Source organism: Opisthocomus hoazin, chromosome 8 (assembly GCF_030867145.1).
Source record: "Opisthocomus hoazin isolate bOpiHoa1 chromosome 8, bOpiHoa1.hap1, whole genome shotgun sequence".
NCBI lineage: Eukaryota > Metazoa > Chordata > Aves > Opisthocomiformes > Opisthocomidae > Opisthocomus > Opisthocomus hoazin.
Genome location: NC_134421.1, coordinates 35,490,140 through 35,506,084, shown reverse-complemented (window position 1 = coordinate 35,506,084; position 15,945 = coordinate 35,490,140). Strand labels below are relative to the sequence as shown.

At 46.1% G+C, this 15,945-nt stretch overlaps 1 protein-coding gene across 2 annotated transcripts in view; it reads left to right on the top strand.

The window, feature by feature from the left end:
• The first annotated feature begins 81 nt into the window (after positions 1–81).
• Positions 82–15,945, top strand: part of MSRB3 (methionine sulfoxide reductase B3) — an 86,614-nt gene continuing 70,750 nt past the window's right edge. The window contains exon 1 of one of the 2 annotated variants that reach the window (XM_075427883.1): positions 82–349. In XM_075427883.1, the coding sequence (XP_075283998.1) occupies positions 149–349 (201 nt within the window). In that variant the 5' untranslated portion in view covers positions 82–148. The remainder of the gene's footprint in view (positions 350–15,945) is intronic. The other variant, XM_075427882.1, reaches the window with a different exon arrangement.

Sequence of the window (15,945 nt, the reverse complement as noted above, 5' to 3'; positions counted from 1 at the left end):
CGCTGGTCTGTCGGAGCGCGGCCTTCAAACCGCGGCGAGCTCCGGGCGTGCGGCGGGGCGGGGTCGCGGCCCTCCCCGCCGGCTGCCGGGGCGCAGGCCGCCTCCCCGCTCTGCCGTGCCGGTGCCGGGCGGGTGTCTCCGCGGCTCCATGTTCATATTTGGCGTTGGCCGCCGGTGCGCAGGAATTTCCCGTCATGCTCCCCAGGCGGCGATCCCGGGGGGCGGGGGGGGCCGGGGCAGCGCGCCCGCTCGCTCGCTCGCTCCTTCGGGCCTCTCCTCATGCGCGCTGCGCCGCCGCCGCTGCTCTCCGCGCTCTGCCTGGCACTGGCGGCCGCCGCAGGAGCCGCAGGTAGGAGCCGCGCCGCCGCCGCGGGCAGCCGGCCCCCCGCAAGCCGGGGAGGGCGGGTCGGGGGCTGCGGGGGAGGCGGGCCGGGCCGCACCTGCCGGGGCTGCGGCGGGGAGCGGGGGGCCGGACCCGCCTGCCGGAGCGAGCCCCCGGCGGCGTTCGGCCCTCCCGCCGTGCCGGCGTCTCGTCCCGGGGGGCGCCGGGCCGCCGGGCCGGGCCTCGGCGGCGGGGTGAACCGTTCCCGGGCTGCGCAGCGGGGGAGCCCGGTGCTGCCGCGGGCGCTGCTCGGTCGGTCGCGCTGCGTTGGCCAGGAAAGCAGCCGAAGCCTCAGGTGCGCGGCCGGGGCTCGGCCGCGGTGTGCTGGGGCAGCTGGGCGCGCTGCGGAGGGCGAGGTGCCGCTTACCGCTCGCTGTCCCGCTTTGGAGTTGCTGCAACTGTACACGGGGCCGCTTAGCGTTCCTGGAAATAGGAACGGGACTTGGCAAGCTCGCTGTAGTATTGGGCGAACGTGCTGTGGGCGCTGGCTTTCCTGCCTGAGCTGGCATTCCGGCCGTCGTCGCCTTGGCGTAACGGCGGTCCGAAGGTACAGTGATCCTGCGCACGGAGAACTCTGTACGGAAGATGCCCGTCGCCAGACATGGCATCTGCAGAGAAGGCCGGCTGCCTGCTGTGACCTGGCAATAAACGTCAGCTCTCTGTAAGCGTTCTGACCTTAAACACAGCCATCAGGGAAGTACAGAGCCGAACGTTACGTGTGTCACGCTTTTGGTTCTTTTAATCTGTTGTTACTCTTAAAATGGTTCTGAAACGGCGTGCTCTCGAGCGATGTCAGAGCAAGACACCCGCAGCGGGCAGACGCTTTGCCTGACGGACACGGCTTGGCTAGGGCCAGCGGTCAGGCCATGCTAGAGCCAGCTCCACTCCCACGGTGGCACGGTGCCATTCACCTGGACCCGGCGTTTAGTGCCGAGAATTTGTCCTGTTTGTGTTCTCGCCCTCGTTGAACTGACACCAGTGCTTGCTGTCTTACTTGCCAATGAGCCCCAACTTTTTATTGCACTGCTGCATGCCTTTTTAGTTCGTCATGATTCCTCGTCGGCCAAATTTGGTTGGTAACAGTGCCCTTTAAGTCAGATTCTGGCAGTAGTTTCCATGTGGCTTGTCATCTTAACCAGACGTTTGCTCATAGTTTCTAAAAGAATCGCCTGCCTTGCTGTAGAGGTGGCTTATTTTAGAACAGTGTTTCTTAATTGTCTTAAAATTTATGTAGGGAATTGAGGATGGTGAATAGCTTAACCACAGTTACTAAATAATCCTAGAATTCTGAGATGAAAGAAGTTTTTGTTTTTTTGTTTTTTTTTTTAAATAAAGCTCTGCATTGATTTCTCAAAACCGCTAAAGTTTGTGGAGCTAACCATATATAGTTCAGTCCAGAATGTGGTTGGTTGGTCCTTTTCCTGCCTGACATGCCCTTGAATTTTTATAATACATATTTGAAAAGATCTTTTAGGAGGAAAAAATAATTCTGTTTTTCCCCCAAAAGCACAATCTTTAAAAATAGTGCCTTTGTATATGGAATAATGTTTCTGTATTCGGTAGCAAAGCCGTATAAAGCAGTTGATTCTAGACAAAAATAAAATTTTTTGACTGAACGATCTTGCTTATTTTTCCAAGTGGTGGTGGTTACACGCTCTCACAGGGATTTGGTTAATACGGATTTTTGTGTTTCTACATAGCAGAAGAATTCCTTACAGCTGTTCGATAAGGGAAACTCGCACTTGAGGAAGATATTTGGTCCTTTGCCCTGATGTTGATGAAGGCATGGGAGGATCTTGTTTACCTACTCATGTTTTGTTGGCTTTGTGATACTTGTTTGTGCATCATTGGAGGGCCAGCCTATTTATTACATTAGAAATGCTGGAAAAGGAGACGTCCCTTTTAGGTGGATTGTTCAAGGTTCCTTTGCTATTTATTGTACAAGATGGGGGAATGGGAGGGAGGAGCGGGAGAGAAGAGATCACTCTGTTAAGGATTTAATCTTCTCAGCCGAAAGGTTAAGAAGTCTGCCTCTCTGTGTCTGACTGGCATCGCTACAAGCCAGCAACGCGGTAAAGCCGTCCAATTTTGAGGTAGCTCTGCTGAGCTGCATGTTTCAAGTGAGTGTGTCCTCGTTACACAGCAACTCTTAAGTTACGTGCAATGTTATATTAGTCATAGGTAGGGAATATGACCCTCTTTCCCCCTTCCTATTCCTTTTATTTTTTCATTAAAAGCTGCAGTTTTGGCAGTACCCAGGCTGTGAACTTAATCTGTGGAGGCTTTGGCTGATGGGGAAGTGGGATAAACTATCAGCCTAATTATAGCTTGGTCTAGCCCTGGTTTGTTTAAGGGTTCCTGTAGCCAAAAGATCCCCAGAAAAATGAACCCTCAAATTCCTGGTGTATTTATGGTGGTGTGTTTAGGAATTACTGTAGAATAAAGTCAGGTATGGATTTATCTTTCTATGAGTAACTCTGAAGTTGGTATGCTTATGTTGGAACAGACTCCGAGGCTAGATGGAAATAGGGTGTTCCTCGCTCTGGAATAATTGCGTCCATACATGGAGTTATTTAGAGGCTACTTTCTCTGCACAAGCAGAGGTCTTTAAAACATAACAACAAAAAACCTGCCGCCTTTTGGGGCATTTTTTTTTTCAGTGTCTGACAGAGTAAGAAGTGGCTACAGGTTAGCTTTTCCCTCACTCTTGTCACTTCTGTAGGATGGTATTACTATCTTTTCGGATACCTCATTTAACTGAGAAGGATCTTAGGTTCTCAGTAATCTGTTAACATGTACTAGCTAAAAAAAAAAAAGGCATGCAACTAAGTATTTAAATCCTCCTCCGTGGAAATTTGTGAATGTATAACCAACTAGCAGTCTTGTAAAAGTTATTTCCAACCACTTAAGAAGTGAAGGGAGCAGCACATATTGCATCATTAACTTCTACCAGAAGAAGAAGAAGGTCATTCTGTGTATTAACGGGGATTTTTGTGTCCTTAATCTGTGAAGATGGTGATCCTTACGTTTTGTCTGAAAATAGGGTAGAAGAATTCTTTGGGAACCCTGTTTGTGGTGAGGTAGCTGGAAATTAGAATTTATCTGCTTAGCTCCAGCCTTCTGGTTCTCATTTAGCAACCTCAATTCCAATAGCATTATCTGAAAACCACACAGTTTAGCAACTGGTACTGGGAATAAAGAGGCTTTTCTCAGTAAGGACTTTAAGATCTGAGGAATTGAACTGTACTAGACCAAAACAGGCAAGAACAGTGCTTAAATGCTTAATGCTTAAACTTGGAAGATGCTAACGCGGTTTTGCTGTCTTCGCAGACTGAAGTTATAGTTTAGCATTGTTTTTGTAATATGATTAATAGTATAAGTACTTCTTTATTTAGGGTGAGCAGTGGAAATTATTCCAATAAGTCTTGCATTTAAACATGGTTTAGCTTTTGAGTGTTGCACAGAGCCTAAAGACGAGACTTCTGCAGAGCTCCCCAGTTCACTCTTTCCTTTCAGTAGCATCTGGGCATTGGGATTAATGATTTCTTTGAAATGTGGGTAGCAGCTTAGCAAAATGTACGTAGTGTGCTAACGCATTGTTTTGTTGGGAGGTGTTAACACATCCAAGAAATCTGAAGAGCAATGTGGTGTGTGGTATTTGGACGTGTATGGGTCTCTTTAACTCCGTGTTCTTCCAAACAGGGACAACGTCTTTGTGTTTCACCTGGTGGAAAACAAATCCCTGCCACTGGGGAACAGCAATAGCGCTGATGGGAAGTAGCTGCCAAATGCCACCGCTTTCACTCTGGCTGCACAATGAAAATAGGAAAAAAAAAAATCAGCAGAAGGAACCTTAGCAGCTTCCTGGGGAAGTGATCTGTGCCAGCCGTCACCAAAAGAAAACAGCCCAGAAAGTGTTGGGTCTGGCCGAGGGATTGTCCTGTTCTTGTTCCTCTCTGTTCCCTGGTTCTCGGGGAAATCCGCGGGCGAGGCTGTGCCTCCAGCTGCATGCACGGAGAGCGTGGGTGATGGTAACCACCTCGAGGACCTGTGTGGTGGATGGGCTGGGGTGAGAGCTGCCTGGATGTCCCTTTCCATTCGTGCAGTGGGTGTCTGGCAGCGTAATGAGTCTGGCCTTGGGTGTTCTGCGGCTGGTTCAAGACCAAGCATTCTTTTGATGTAGCATTGGTGTACTTGCTCAAATCAGCTAAGAAAAGTGGTTAACTGTGTGCAAGTGGGCTTTTCCACCTGGGTCAGACTGTCACCATCCTGCTGCTGGGAGGAAGCTTGACATTAAACATAAAACCAATGCAGATCCCTCCTTATGCATCCTGGTGGTGAGCAGCCGTGGCTTACACCCGATTCAAGAGGTCCAGCAGTGCACTGATGCAGTCTTAATGATGCAGAAACCAAGGCTTGCAGGTCAGATTGGTTAGGCTTCTGCTCCTTCACACCAACGCCACCGTCAATACCCATAGCACCGTTTGGGGGAGAGAAGGGAGTAAGAGAGATGCATGGGCTGCCAGCTCCGGGACGGGCGGAGAAGTTGAGGTGGATCAACCAACTGTGTGAAGTTAAAGCAGATGCAGAAACTCCACAAATGGGGTTTTCTGTAGCTTCATCATCTGCTTTCTAGTGGCCACAGGAAAATCAGCGCTGTACTTGTAGATTGTATACTCTGTTTTTCTTATTTTTTTCAGGATTAAAATCAGTATTTCGTTAAGTCTTGGGCCCCTCACTACAAGAAGGACGTTGAGTTGCTGGAGCGTGTCCAGAGAAGGGCAGCCAGGCTGGTGAGGGGTCTAGAGAACAAGTCTTATGAGGAGCAGCTGAGGGAGCTGGGGCTGTTCAGTCTGGAGAAGAGGAGGCTGAGGGGAGACCTTATCGCTCTCTACAACTACCTGAAAGGAGGTTGTAGTGAGGCGAGTGTTGGTCTCTTCTCCCAAGTAACTAGCAATAGGACGAGAGGCAATGGCCTCGGGTTGCTTCAGGGGAGGTTTAGGTTGGATATTAGGAAAAATTTCTTTACTGAAATAGTGGTCAGGCATTGGAACAGGCTGCCCAGGGAGGTGGTGGAGTCACCATCTCTGGAGGTTCAAAAAATGTATAGATGTGGCACTTCAGGATATGATTGAGTAGGCATGGTGGTGTTGGGTTGACGCCTAGACTTGATCTAAGAGGTCTTTTCCAACCTTAATGATTCTGTGGTTTTAAGTCTTTTGTGTATACAGTGGAAAGATACTCTGTGCTGACAGCACACCTTTTAAAATCTATTCGTAAGAGAAACCACATTGTCTGTGTCCATATGTGTTCTGTGTGCTCGCTCTTTTACTTAAAAGTAAGCACACCTGAGGGACGTGATCTCTACCGACTTGTGCAGCAGTGAAGTGGCTCAGTTGGAGAGGGACCCACCGGATGCTGCTGGTTTCTAGTCTCCTACAGAACCTGACAGCCCTCATCTGAAAACTCAAGGCGGCTTTGATAATTGCCTCTAAACTAGAGAGAGGTGCTGAACTGTACTAGACTATTTCAGCGGTTGTTGAACCATGCTGCGAAGGATTACAGCAGATACTTTGCAAGACCGTAAGGCTCTGCCTGTGGAGTTGTTTAACACGTGAAATACAGTAGCTGTCTGGGGGAAAACAGGCCTTTTTTGTTGCTCTGTTACATACAAATTACAGAGTAATACATTTTTATCTAAAATACCAAAGTCAAGTAATTACTGTGACAGTAATATAGACAGTATATTAGCTGAGTGATGTAATGCTATTTAAGACAAAGTGCAGGTTTTCAGAGCATTAGCCCATCTCCACAGTCACTCCTATAGACTACACAAACCAAGTTCTTAGGTGGTGGTTGTTTTTTTTTTGTGGGGATTTGGTCTTCTGAACCCACTATTCATTTCTTCTCTGGACTTTCCCCAGTTGTCTCTGTCCTGTGCCCCAAACTAGCAGGGTATTCCAGCTGGTACCTCACTGCTGCTGAGGAGAGCAGGATTCTTCCCCAGCCTCTGCTAGGATATTTTATGCTTCTCTTTTTAATAAACTCCAGATCATCATTTGCCTTTTTGTTTTTCTTTTTAAATATTATCACACAGTTGGCTCAATTTATTGTCACTGTAGCCTTGATATTCTTTTCTGCAGTACTGCTGCTGGTCTGGTATTCTTCCTTTTGGTTTTGTGCATTTGAGGATTTCTTTTAAAATCCAAAGTGGTTCTTTGTACCTGGCTCTATTGAATTTCATCTCGCTGATTTTTGACCATTTCTCCAATTTATTAAGACCATCTTGAGTTCTGCTCAGCTCTTTCGAGTACTTCACGCTCCTTGCAGGTTAGCGTCTCTGCAGTTTTGGTAAGACTGCTTGCGAGGTTTTGACCCTAGTCAGTCGGAGAAGCACTGAACAAATGTGTTTTTTCAAGAAGTTCTACACCAGCGTTACAGGACCTTGATCCAGAAGGAAGGTGCTTTTCCAGTGTGCTCGGTCAAAAGTATTGTATATTTGAGACCTGTTGGATTTACTGCTGTCCTCCTGCCTGTAGAATAGAAGGAAAGTAGGAAAGTATGTTAGTTGATGGGGTTAGACTTTGGCAAGTTGCCTATTTATGGGTTGTTCATGAATATGTTTCAGAAGCTTTCTGGGTGTTGAAGGTACTCTTATGGCCACGTGGTTCACCAGTCCCTCTTTTCTCCCTTTTTAAAAGTGGAGGTTGTCAGCTTACTCCTGAGTTTTTGGAAAGGGAAAAGCCTTTCAAACATGCTTGGAGGTGCTCACTCTTTTCTGAAGGATTGCTACAGCTTTTTTCCCCCAAACACTGTAGAAGTTTCCTAACCTGCCAGAGGAGGAAGAGCAGCCTCAGACAAACGTTATAGACACATAGTAGCTCCATGATGGGGTAGATTCAACATCAGCGCGACTAGTTTCTGTTAAACAGTCTTTATCCAGCTAAAGCACCTGAAGTGAGTTCCCAGGAGGGAGAAGGAAAGCTTGATAGATTTTGATAAAGCTCTCAAAAAAAAAAAAACCCCAAACAAACCCGAACCAGAAAACAGCTTCATTGAGAAGATAGTTCGTTGCAGATCCAGGTGACTGTCCTGCTCCACCCACAGTTTGCGTGCAGAGGAAGATCTGTGCAGCAGAGGTAGGACGGCTTGATGCTAGTCACTACAGCTGCTTCGGATGATTACCTCTGTTGTTTCTTAAAAAAAAATCCCTCAAATATACTGCCATGGAAGGTCATCTGGGCAGTCAACCTATATCCAGCCTGATAGTCTGTTATGTGTGTTGCTTTCTTTGTAATTGGTTACAAATAGCAAAATCTGCAGATGGGCTTAACTGATCGTAACTTACAGTTTGTTAATTTACTTATTTGTTTTGCCTAGCAACTACACAAAGTTTTCAAACATCTAGAGAAGTTCCATCTGTGAGTATCTACTTAAGTATAGGTATACATGCAGGAGAATGAGGATCTTTCTGTGTATATATACCAATGCTATAAAAATAACATACTGAACAAATCCATCAGAACTCTAACCAGTAATTACTGTTTCAAAAAACCTTAAGGAGGATGTAGAGCTGGTGCATTTGTTGTTGTTTTGTTTGGATCAGGGGTGCTGAAGGCTTGCACGCTTAGCACTGAGATGTGCTGGGGTGAACAGCGGGAGGGGAACGGTGCCGTTCTGGGGACCGAGGATGCCGTGGGGGCACAGCTGAGTCGCTGAGCAATTTCTGATGTGTCGGTGAGAGCAGTGTGAAGTGTCAGGACCAAGAGGGGAAAGAGGGACTCCGGACGTTGTAATTGTAGGAGCGCGAGTCCAAGTGGGACAGAAACAATCTGCATTTTGGGGCAAGGCTTAATGAAGTTGCTGACAGCAGCCTTCGGCAGGGGGGGGCTGCCTGCGCGTGCGCTGCTGCCGCCTCTGCTGAAGGGAGTGGGACAGATGTCACTTTTAAGAACACATTATGCAGAGAAAACACCCAAATTTGACTTAGAGTGTTGATCCCAATGGGAAGCTGAACTACAAAGCCTTGACACTAGCAGAAGGCTGAGGGAAGAGGAGACCGAGCTCGGTGGCTGTGTTGTTGCTCCACCGTGAGCCTCAGAGCAAGCTGAGCTGGGCGCTGTGCCTACCCTGTGGGCCGGCGGCACAGGCACCACCAGCCCTGCTGTGCTGTCGCAGCCCTGTCGTATGCTTGCTCGAACAGAGCAGCAGAAAGTGTTTCTGGTTGTTCCCAAAGGTGAGTACTTTTTGCTGCGCGGAAAGGTTTTTGCATGGTTGCTGTTGGCTGCAAGTCCAACTGGCGGGTATAGGATGAGTATTTTTGTCTTTCAAATGCATTTAGGGCTGGGAAATGTGGATTGGAAAGAAATTAAGCTTTAACAAATATTTTCAGTCAATTGAAAGAGGTGGAACAGACACCTTCACATTCTGGACACTTAGGAGAGAATTACAGAGAAGGGAAGTAATCAAAACAGGTTTTAACGTAATATGTTTAGATGGAATTAATACTTCATTTGTTCATGAATTGAAAAATAGCTTTAGCATGCCTAGAGGTGCAGATGGTTGTGCTGCACATCCAGTGCAGCTGTTTAACTAATTAGAAAAAATAAAATGCTATGTTCATGCATTTTCACACTGCACTGGAATGCAAATCGGAATTCAGCTCACACAGATTCCAGGTAATATTTTTCATTTAGAAAAAGTTTATCTTTGGACATTTTCTCTTGTCAGAAGGAAAGAGAGTTCAGAATAAATGTTTTTATCCCTGTAATTACCTAAATTCAGGGAGATGTGCATATAATCCTGGTTATTAGATAGTGGGAGAAAATTTTGTGTGAAGTTATATATTTTTTGCTAATCAACCTAATTAATAATAGCCTAACCAAGTGAAGATTTAAGAAAATGTTGTGACAGAAATCTAAATAGAAGTGTCGTGTTAAATTAATCCACCTTGGACAGTGCTTTAAAATCAAATAATCTTTATATTTGAACCAAATATGTTGCTGTTAGGACAGAAATCGTTTTCTTTGCTCTCTCACTTTTCAGTCATTGACATTCGGTATTAACTCACCTGGTTGTACTACAAGTGCAAGGAAGATTTAAAGTGTAAAGATAAATACTCTTTCATTATTTGCTGTAGTGTCTTCTCACTGCTATTCATAAAAATAAAAGTACATCTCTGACTGGGGAGGACTTCTGAGTTTCCGTTTTACTTGAGGGAATTTTATTTTCGTGTGGATTAGATGCTGTTTTAATTTTTTTCTCTACTGCATAAAGGTTCCTTGGTTTTGGGATGGTTAATGTTACTATTACAGTGTGTGAGCTATTCTTTTATGTTTTTTGTGCAGGATCAGAATTTCTTCATGCTATTTTTTTTTAAACTATTTTTGGATAAAAGGCTGAGGTTTGCTTGTATATTCATTAGGCTGCTCCACATACCATCATGACGTAATCTGTGTGATCAAAGGTACATTTTTGAAGAGTTCTTTTATTCTGTTGACATATGCAGAGACTTCTGTGTGCTGAGGATGTTATTTGAAGGATGTTGGCTTGAAGGATAGCTCATGAGACGATGTAATATCTATTTTTATGAAAGGGAGATGGCTCCTCTCTGTGGTGATGAGCGGTATTGGTTTTTAGAGAAAGCCACGTAGAAAATTTCCATGTAAGGGAGACTGCTGGGGAAAGATTGGCAGCTATGATGTCTTCAACTCGAAATGCTTTTCTAGTAGCTGGGATGATAAAAAAAGAAACAACTAACCTGAATTGGTCTGAAGTGCAATTATGCTAGCTAACAGAGAGATCGTAACTACATTTTATAAACCTCGTACTTTACTTAAAAACTTTTTTACAAAATATGAGACAATACTCAGGCCTGGTTCACAGTCTGATCTAAAAATTATATTTTCTTATGTAGTAAATTATAAAAATACAGGGAGATAATTCAGCTTTCAAATGGTTTGTGCTGAAGAATTGAATGCTGAATGAAGTGACAGCCTGGTGTCTGGGTAGGATGTGGATCTATGCATGTCTTTTGCACTAGAAAAAGTTTATTTTTCAAGTAGCATGCATGGTGTTTATAGGCTCACTAAGTGCACATACATGTAGGTAGATATTAGCACTTTTTCAGTTGAGAGAGTTTTAAATATCTTAACCGCTGGGCATAGATTTACTGATTATTTGTTGGTAATTTGCTGTGTAATAACCCCATGGCATCTGATCCTGCATTGAGAATGCTTTAGTTTGCTGCTGTGGCAGGGAGTGTGGTTTCTTCAGGGTTTTTTGTTCCCTGATATTTACTCTGAGAGCTCATAAAGTCAGAGGCCAAACCCATGGCTGAAATCACAACTGTTTCTAGCTCTGCTGTGTTCAGGGACCTTGTCACCTTCAGTGGACTAGTAAGTGTCATTGCTACATTTCCTTACAGTGCCTCGTGAAACTGGGCCATCAAATTAAACGCATCTGCAATGTTTTTTGTGTGGAAGTCCTGTTAAGTCCTACAGCTTCTCAGCTGGAGGCTTTATTTTGTGAGATACTCTACCTAAGAGAGGTGGCTCGTATCACATATCTATTGTGTATCCTTACCCAGGCAAATAAGCTTTGTAAGCTGAGCAAGAAGTTCACCGAATTATGCAGCACTGTGTAACACAGTTTAAAAGAACTACGATTCCAAATGATGTATTTGTTTAACACAGTTTAAAAGAACTACGATTCCAAATGATGTATTTGTTTAATCGTCAAAATTAGGTTGGGGTTTTTCTCCTTGGGGAAGTTAAAACTTTTATGACGTTTTGGAAGAGCAGAATAGAAATTCTTGTTGAACAGCTTGTGTTCACAGCTAAAAAAGAAAGTTGTGTTTCACCTCTTGGTAAATGATGCATGGGTTATTTGTCCTGAATTAAAAACAGAGAGAATAGAAAGCTTGTTAACTGTGCTGTGTTGGTAAGCTTGACAAGGCAAAGATTGGTGGGGAGAGAGAGCACACCTACTCAAATCGACCTGATAGTACTTGATAGGGCTACGAAGATGGTGAGGGGACTGGAGCATCTCTCCTGTGAGGAAAGGCTGAGGGAGCTGGGCTTGCTCAGACTGGAGAAGGCTGAGAGGGGATCTTATAAATGCCTATAAATATCTTAAAGGTGGATGTCAGGAGGATGGGGCCAAACTCTTTTCAGTGGTGCCCAGCGACAGGACAAGGGGCAGCGGGCACAAACTGAAGCATAGAAGTTCCATCTGAACATGAGGAAGAACTTCTTCCCTCTGAGGGTGACAGAGCACTGGAACAGGCTGCCCAGGGAGGTTGTGGAGTCTCCTTCTCTGGAGATACTCAAAACCTGCCTGGACAAGGTCCTGTGCAGCCTACTGTAGGTGACCCTGCTTTGACAGGGGAGTTGGACTAGATGACCCACAGAGGTCCCTTCCAACCCCTACCATTCTGTGATTCTGTAAATATAGGTATCATGTCTTCAGTGCTAGGGTACCTCTTGGATAGCTCTATCCATAGCAGTAACCCAGAAGTTGTTAAGCTTTGTTTTTTCTTCTAATACAGAAAATGAGTTCTTTATTGGTGAGCAACACAAAAAGCTTTCAGGCTTGCGAGTAGGAATTGTTAAATTAAAAGTTTGTTTCCAGAACACTTTTATGTCATCATCTGAGCACCAGAAGCAATTAAATCTTTACCATTGCGCTGGAGAGGACTGCCTGGAGTGGAAAAGATTAGATATCTTTCAAGATGTTGAAAGGATTGTGATTCTCGGAAAAGACCCATTTAAGAATAGTTTATGAGCGTTGTAGTTATAAACTCACTGCCGTAAAAGGAATGTGCTGTACGTCGGCAGGCTACCAAGTCAGGGCAAATGAAAGTGCAGCTCAGTGCTATTTTAGTGCATCAGATCTGGGAGGAGCAGGAATGGACGGGGGGGAAAATCCCAACCTATATTTACTCTCCTTTGGGAAGCATTGCCAGTCACAACTATTGGGAAACAATCTGCAAATGACAGATGCGTGAGCGCTTGCAAGGCTCAGAGACTCTCTGGCTTCTGCCCTTAGCCAAGGATCCTCTGTCATCCCAGGCTCTGGGGACTCCTTACTTGGCTGGTCTCTTCCTCTCCTTTGGGTCTCTCCGTATTTTCATGTCTCTTTACAGTTCCAGTTTTGCCATTCCATCCATTGCCTGCAAGGCTTGCAGGGTCTTGTCTCTACAGTAGTAAAATCTCCTTCCATTTTACACCCCTCTCTCAATGCCAAGCCAGAGTCCCTTGAGCAAGGACCCTCTTAACTTATGTATTACTGAAAGGAGAATTAATTAACTCCCTCCTCCCCTCGTACTCGAAGCGTAGCACTGGTGTTCTCTTCATCCCTGCTGTACCAGGCCATGTCCTAGGCGTTCCCCTTTGGCAGTTCAGAAGAGACCAGTACCACTGCTCTGCTGTGTGCAAACGTTGAGTAGTAAAATAAGGAGAATTCAGCCTCGCAGTTCTGTCCTCCGTGGGAGCAGTTGCAGAACAGGGAGGCATTAATGGGCTTCTCCCCTTCTCGCTTTTCAGGAGGGTACAACCTTCGAAAACCCCTTTGTTTTGATTATCCTCTCAGGTTTTTTTAATTTGGGCCTGGACACACCTCTGGGCTTTAGTTACACCAGCACACCAGCCTCTTTGCTGCCAGGCTGGTTTTTCACAAGCTGGAGAGGGGGGTGATGCAGTGGCCAGTTCAGAATACAAAAAGGGGTATTCCTCTAAGGGACTGTGAGCTTCCCATCTTAGGCAGCTGATGCTGGAGAGAATGTTAGCTCAGTTTGGTAATTAAATGAAAATTAAATATAGCTCTTTTTTCTCTGCTCAAGATGTAGTGTTCTTATTTTATAAGTATGTGGTGGTTTAGCCTGGCTAGATGCCAGGTGCCCACCGAAGCCGCTCTATCACTCCCCTCCTCAGCTGGACAGGGGAGAAAAAATACGATGAAAGGCTCGAGGGTCAAGATAAGGACAGGGAGAGATCACTCTCCAATTACTGTTATGGGCAAAACAGACTCGACTTGGGAAAATTAGTTTAATTTATCACCAATCAAATCAGAGTAGGATAATGAGAAACAAAACCAAATGTTAAAAACACCTTCCCCCCACCCCTGCCTTCTTCCCGGGCTCAACTTCACTCATGAATTCTCTTCTCCCCATGAGCAGCACAGGGGGACGGGAAATGGGGGTTGCGGTCAGTTCATCACACGTCGTCTCTGCTGCTCCTTCCTCCTCACACTCTGCCCCTGCTCCAGCATGGATCTCTCTCACAGGAGACAGTTCTGCATGAACTGCTCCAACGTGGGTCCCTTCCATGAGGTGCAGTCCTTCAGGAACAGGCTGCTCCAGTGTGGGTCCCCCACGGGGTCACAAGCTCTGCCAGCAAACCTGCTCCAGCGCGGGCTCCTCTCTCAATGGGTCCACAGGTCCTGCCAGGAGCCTGCTCCAGCATGGGCTCCTCTCTCAACGGGTCCACAGGTCCTGCCAGGAGCCTGCTCCAGCGCGGGCTCCTCTCTCAACGGGTCCACAGGTCCTGCCAGGAGCCTGCTCCAGCGTGGGCTCCCCACAGGGTCACAGCTTCCTTCAGGCATCCACTTGCTCCGGCATGAGGTCCCTTCCACCTGGGCTACAGGTGGATATCTGCTCCACTGTGGACTTCTGCATGGGCTGCAGGGGAATCTCTGCCCCAGTGCCTGGAGCACCTCCTCCCTGTCTTTCACTGACCTTGGTGCCTGCAGAGTTGTTCCTCTCACATCATCTCACTCCACTCTCCGACTGCGCTTGCTGTGTTGTGCAGTAGCTTTTTTCCCCATCTTAACTATGCTATCCCAGAGGCGCTACCACCGTCCCTGATGGGCTCGGCCTTGGCCAGCAGCGGGTCTGTTTTGGAGCTGGCTGGCATCGGCTCTGTCGGACATGGGGATCTTCTCACAGAATCCACCCCTGTAGGCCCACTGCTACCAAAACCTTGCCACGCAAACCCAATACAAAGTATAAATCACTTTTCTATTCTCGATAACCATTCTAACATAAATGCGAACTCACAGACATATGGAGCCCTACCTCCTTACTTAGCATATTTTTTTTCTCAATGATTGGAAGCAGTGACATTATCCTGAAGTGTGTGCAAAGCTTTCAGAATCTCGTTTATTTTCCAAGATTTCAATGGTTATTTTATTGGAAAGATAATAGTTTTAGCCTGCACAATAATCAGTGGGGATCTAATCTCTCTGAGATGGAGAACTAAAGTCTGGATAATAAAGCTCGGACTAAAGGTTGCACTCCTAAAAAGATCTCTGATTTGTCTCAGTGGGAAACTTCTACGGAGCCCAAGGGTGGATATGGCGGGTGGTTAGTCGCTAGGGCTTTGCTTGTCTCTGTGTCACAGAGTGCGACTTGGGGTGAGCAGGTGAGAATATACGGTCCCGCTATAGGGAGAGCAGTGCTTCCATGCTGTCTGATCCTTCCTCATCTTCTTTACCTGCTTTCTTCCATTTCTTTGTCTGATCTCAGCCTTTAGACTTTTCTTCTTCTTCCTCTACTCCAGCTGTTAAAATGATGAATACAGAAGATACCGCTGCTGAAGCTTCCCAGCTGGAATATGGAAAAGAGACGTGAATAGCCTTGACAGGCTGGGTGATACAGCCCCATTTCATGTGAGGAAGAGGGCTGGCTGGTGGGCCGAGCGGGGAGGGCCCCCACGCCCCTCGGTGCCATGCGTGGTGTGCCCGGGCAGGCCTGTGCCCACCCCAGCCCCGCTTGCGCTGCTGCTGCGGGAAGGGCTGCGATGCTTTGCATTCCGAGGCATTAAATGCGCTCCTCAGGGAAGCGCTTTTCTGCTTCCTCTGCAAATGATCAGTCTTGTAAGTAAGGGTCGTTACAACAGCTCCAGCTGGATCTGACAGTATCCTAAAGCATGCGTTAGCCAAACCAATCCTTGAAAATCTCTTGTGTGCTAGATTGTGCATTCTGTGTTGCTAAAGGTGTGTATTTTGGGTTTGCGTTTCTATGATAAATACACTCAGTTGCTACGGGAACTATTTAAGAACAAAATCCAGCATACGACAATATGTAAAACTCAAGAAAGCAAAAAGGTTTTGAACTTGCTGTTTAGGCTGCTTTCTAATGGGAGTGATAACTTCAAGTTTAAAGCTTGGCATTTCCTGGTTTTCCACTCAAATATTATGAGGTATGGCAGTAATTACCTCTTTTATCAGGGCATAATGTAAACTTCCTAAAAGTAGACTGGATTGCCATTCAGTTTGCACATTCCAGCACAAACAGCTATGGAGAACATGCTTTAACTGAGAGTCTTAAAAGTGAAGTGGGAATTCAGGTCTAATACTTCTGATTTCTGTGGCTGTAACTGAGAAGCTAGTATTGTATGAGGGGGAAAAAGTATCTGCAGACAAGCATGCAAGTTACATGCTACAGTACTTTTGTAGACCTGTCAGGGCAACACAGTTTATGTTAGAGTGTTTTGTGCCTCTTCAGTAAGCATTTGTGAAGCTTATATTTGTAATTACGATGTTTAGCTGCATGTTGTTAGCTG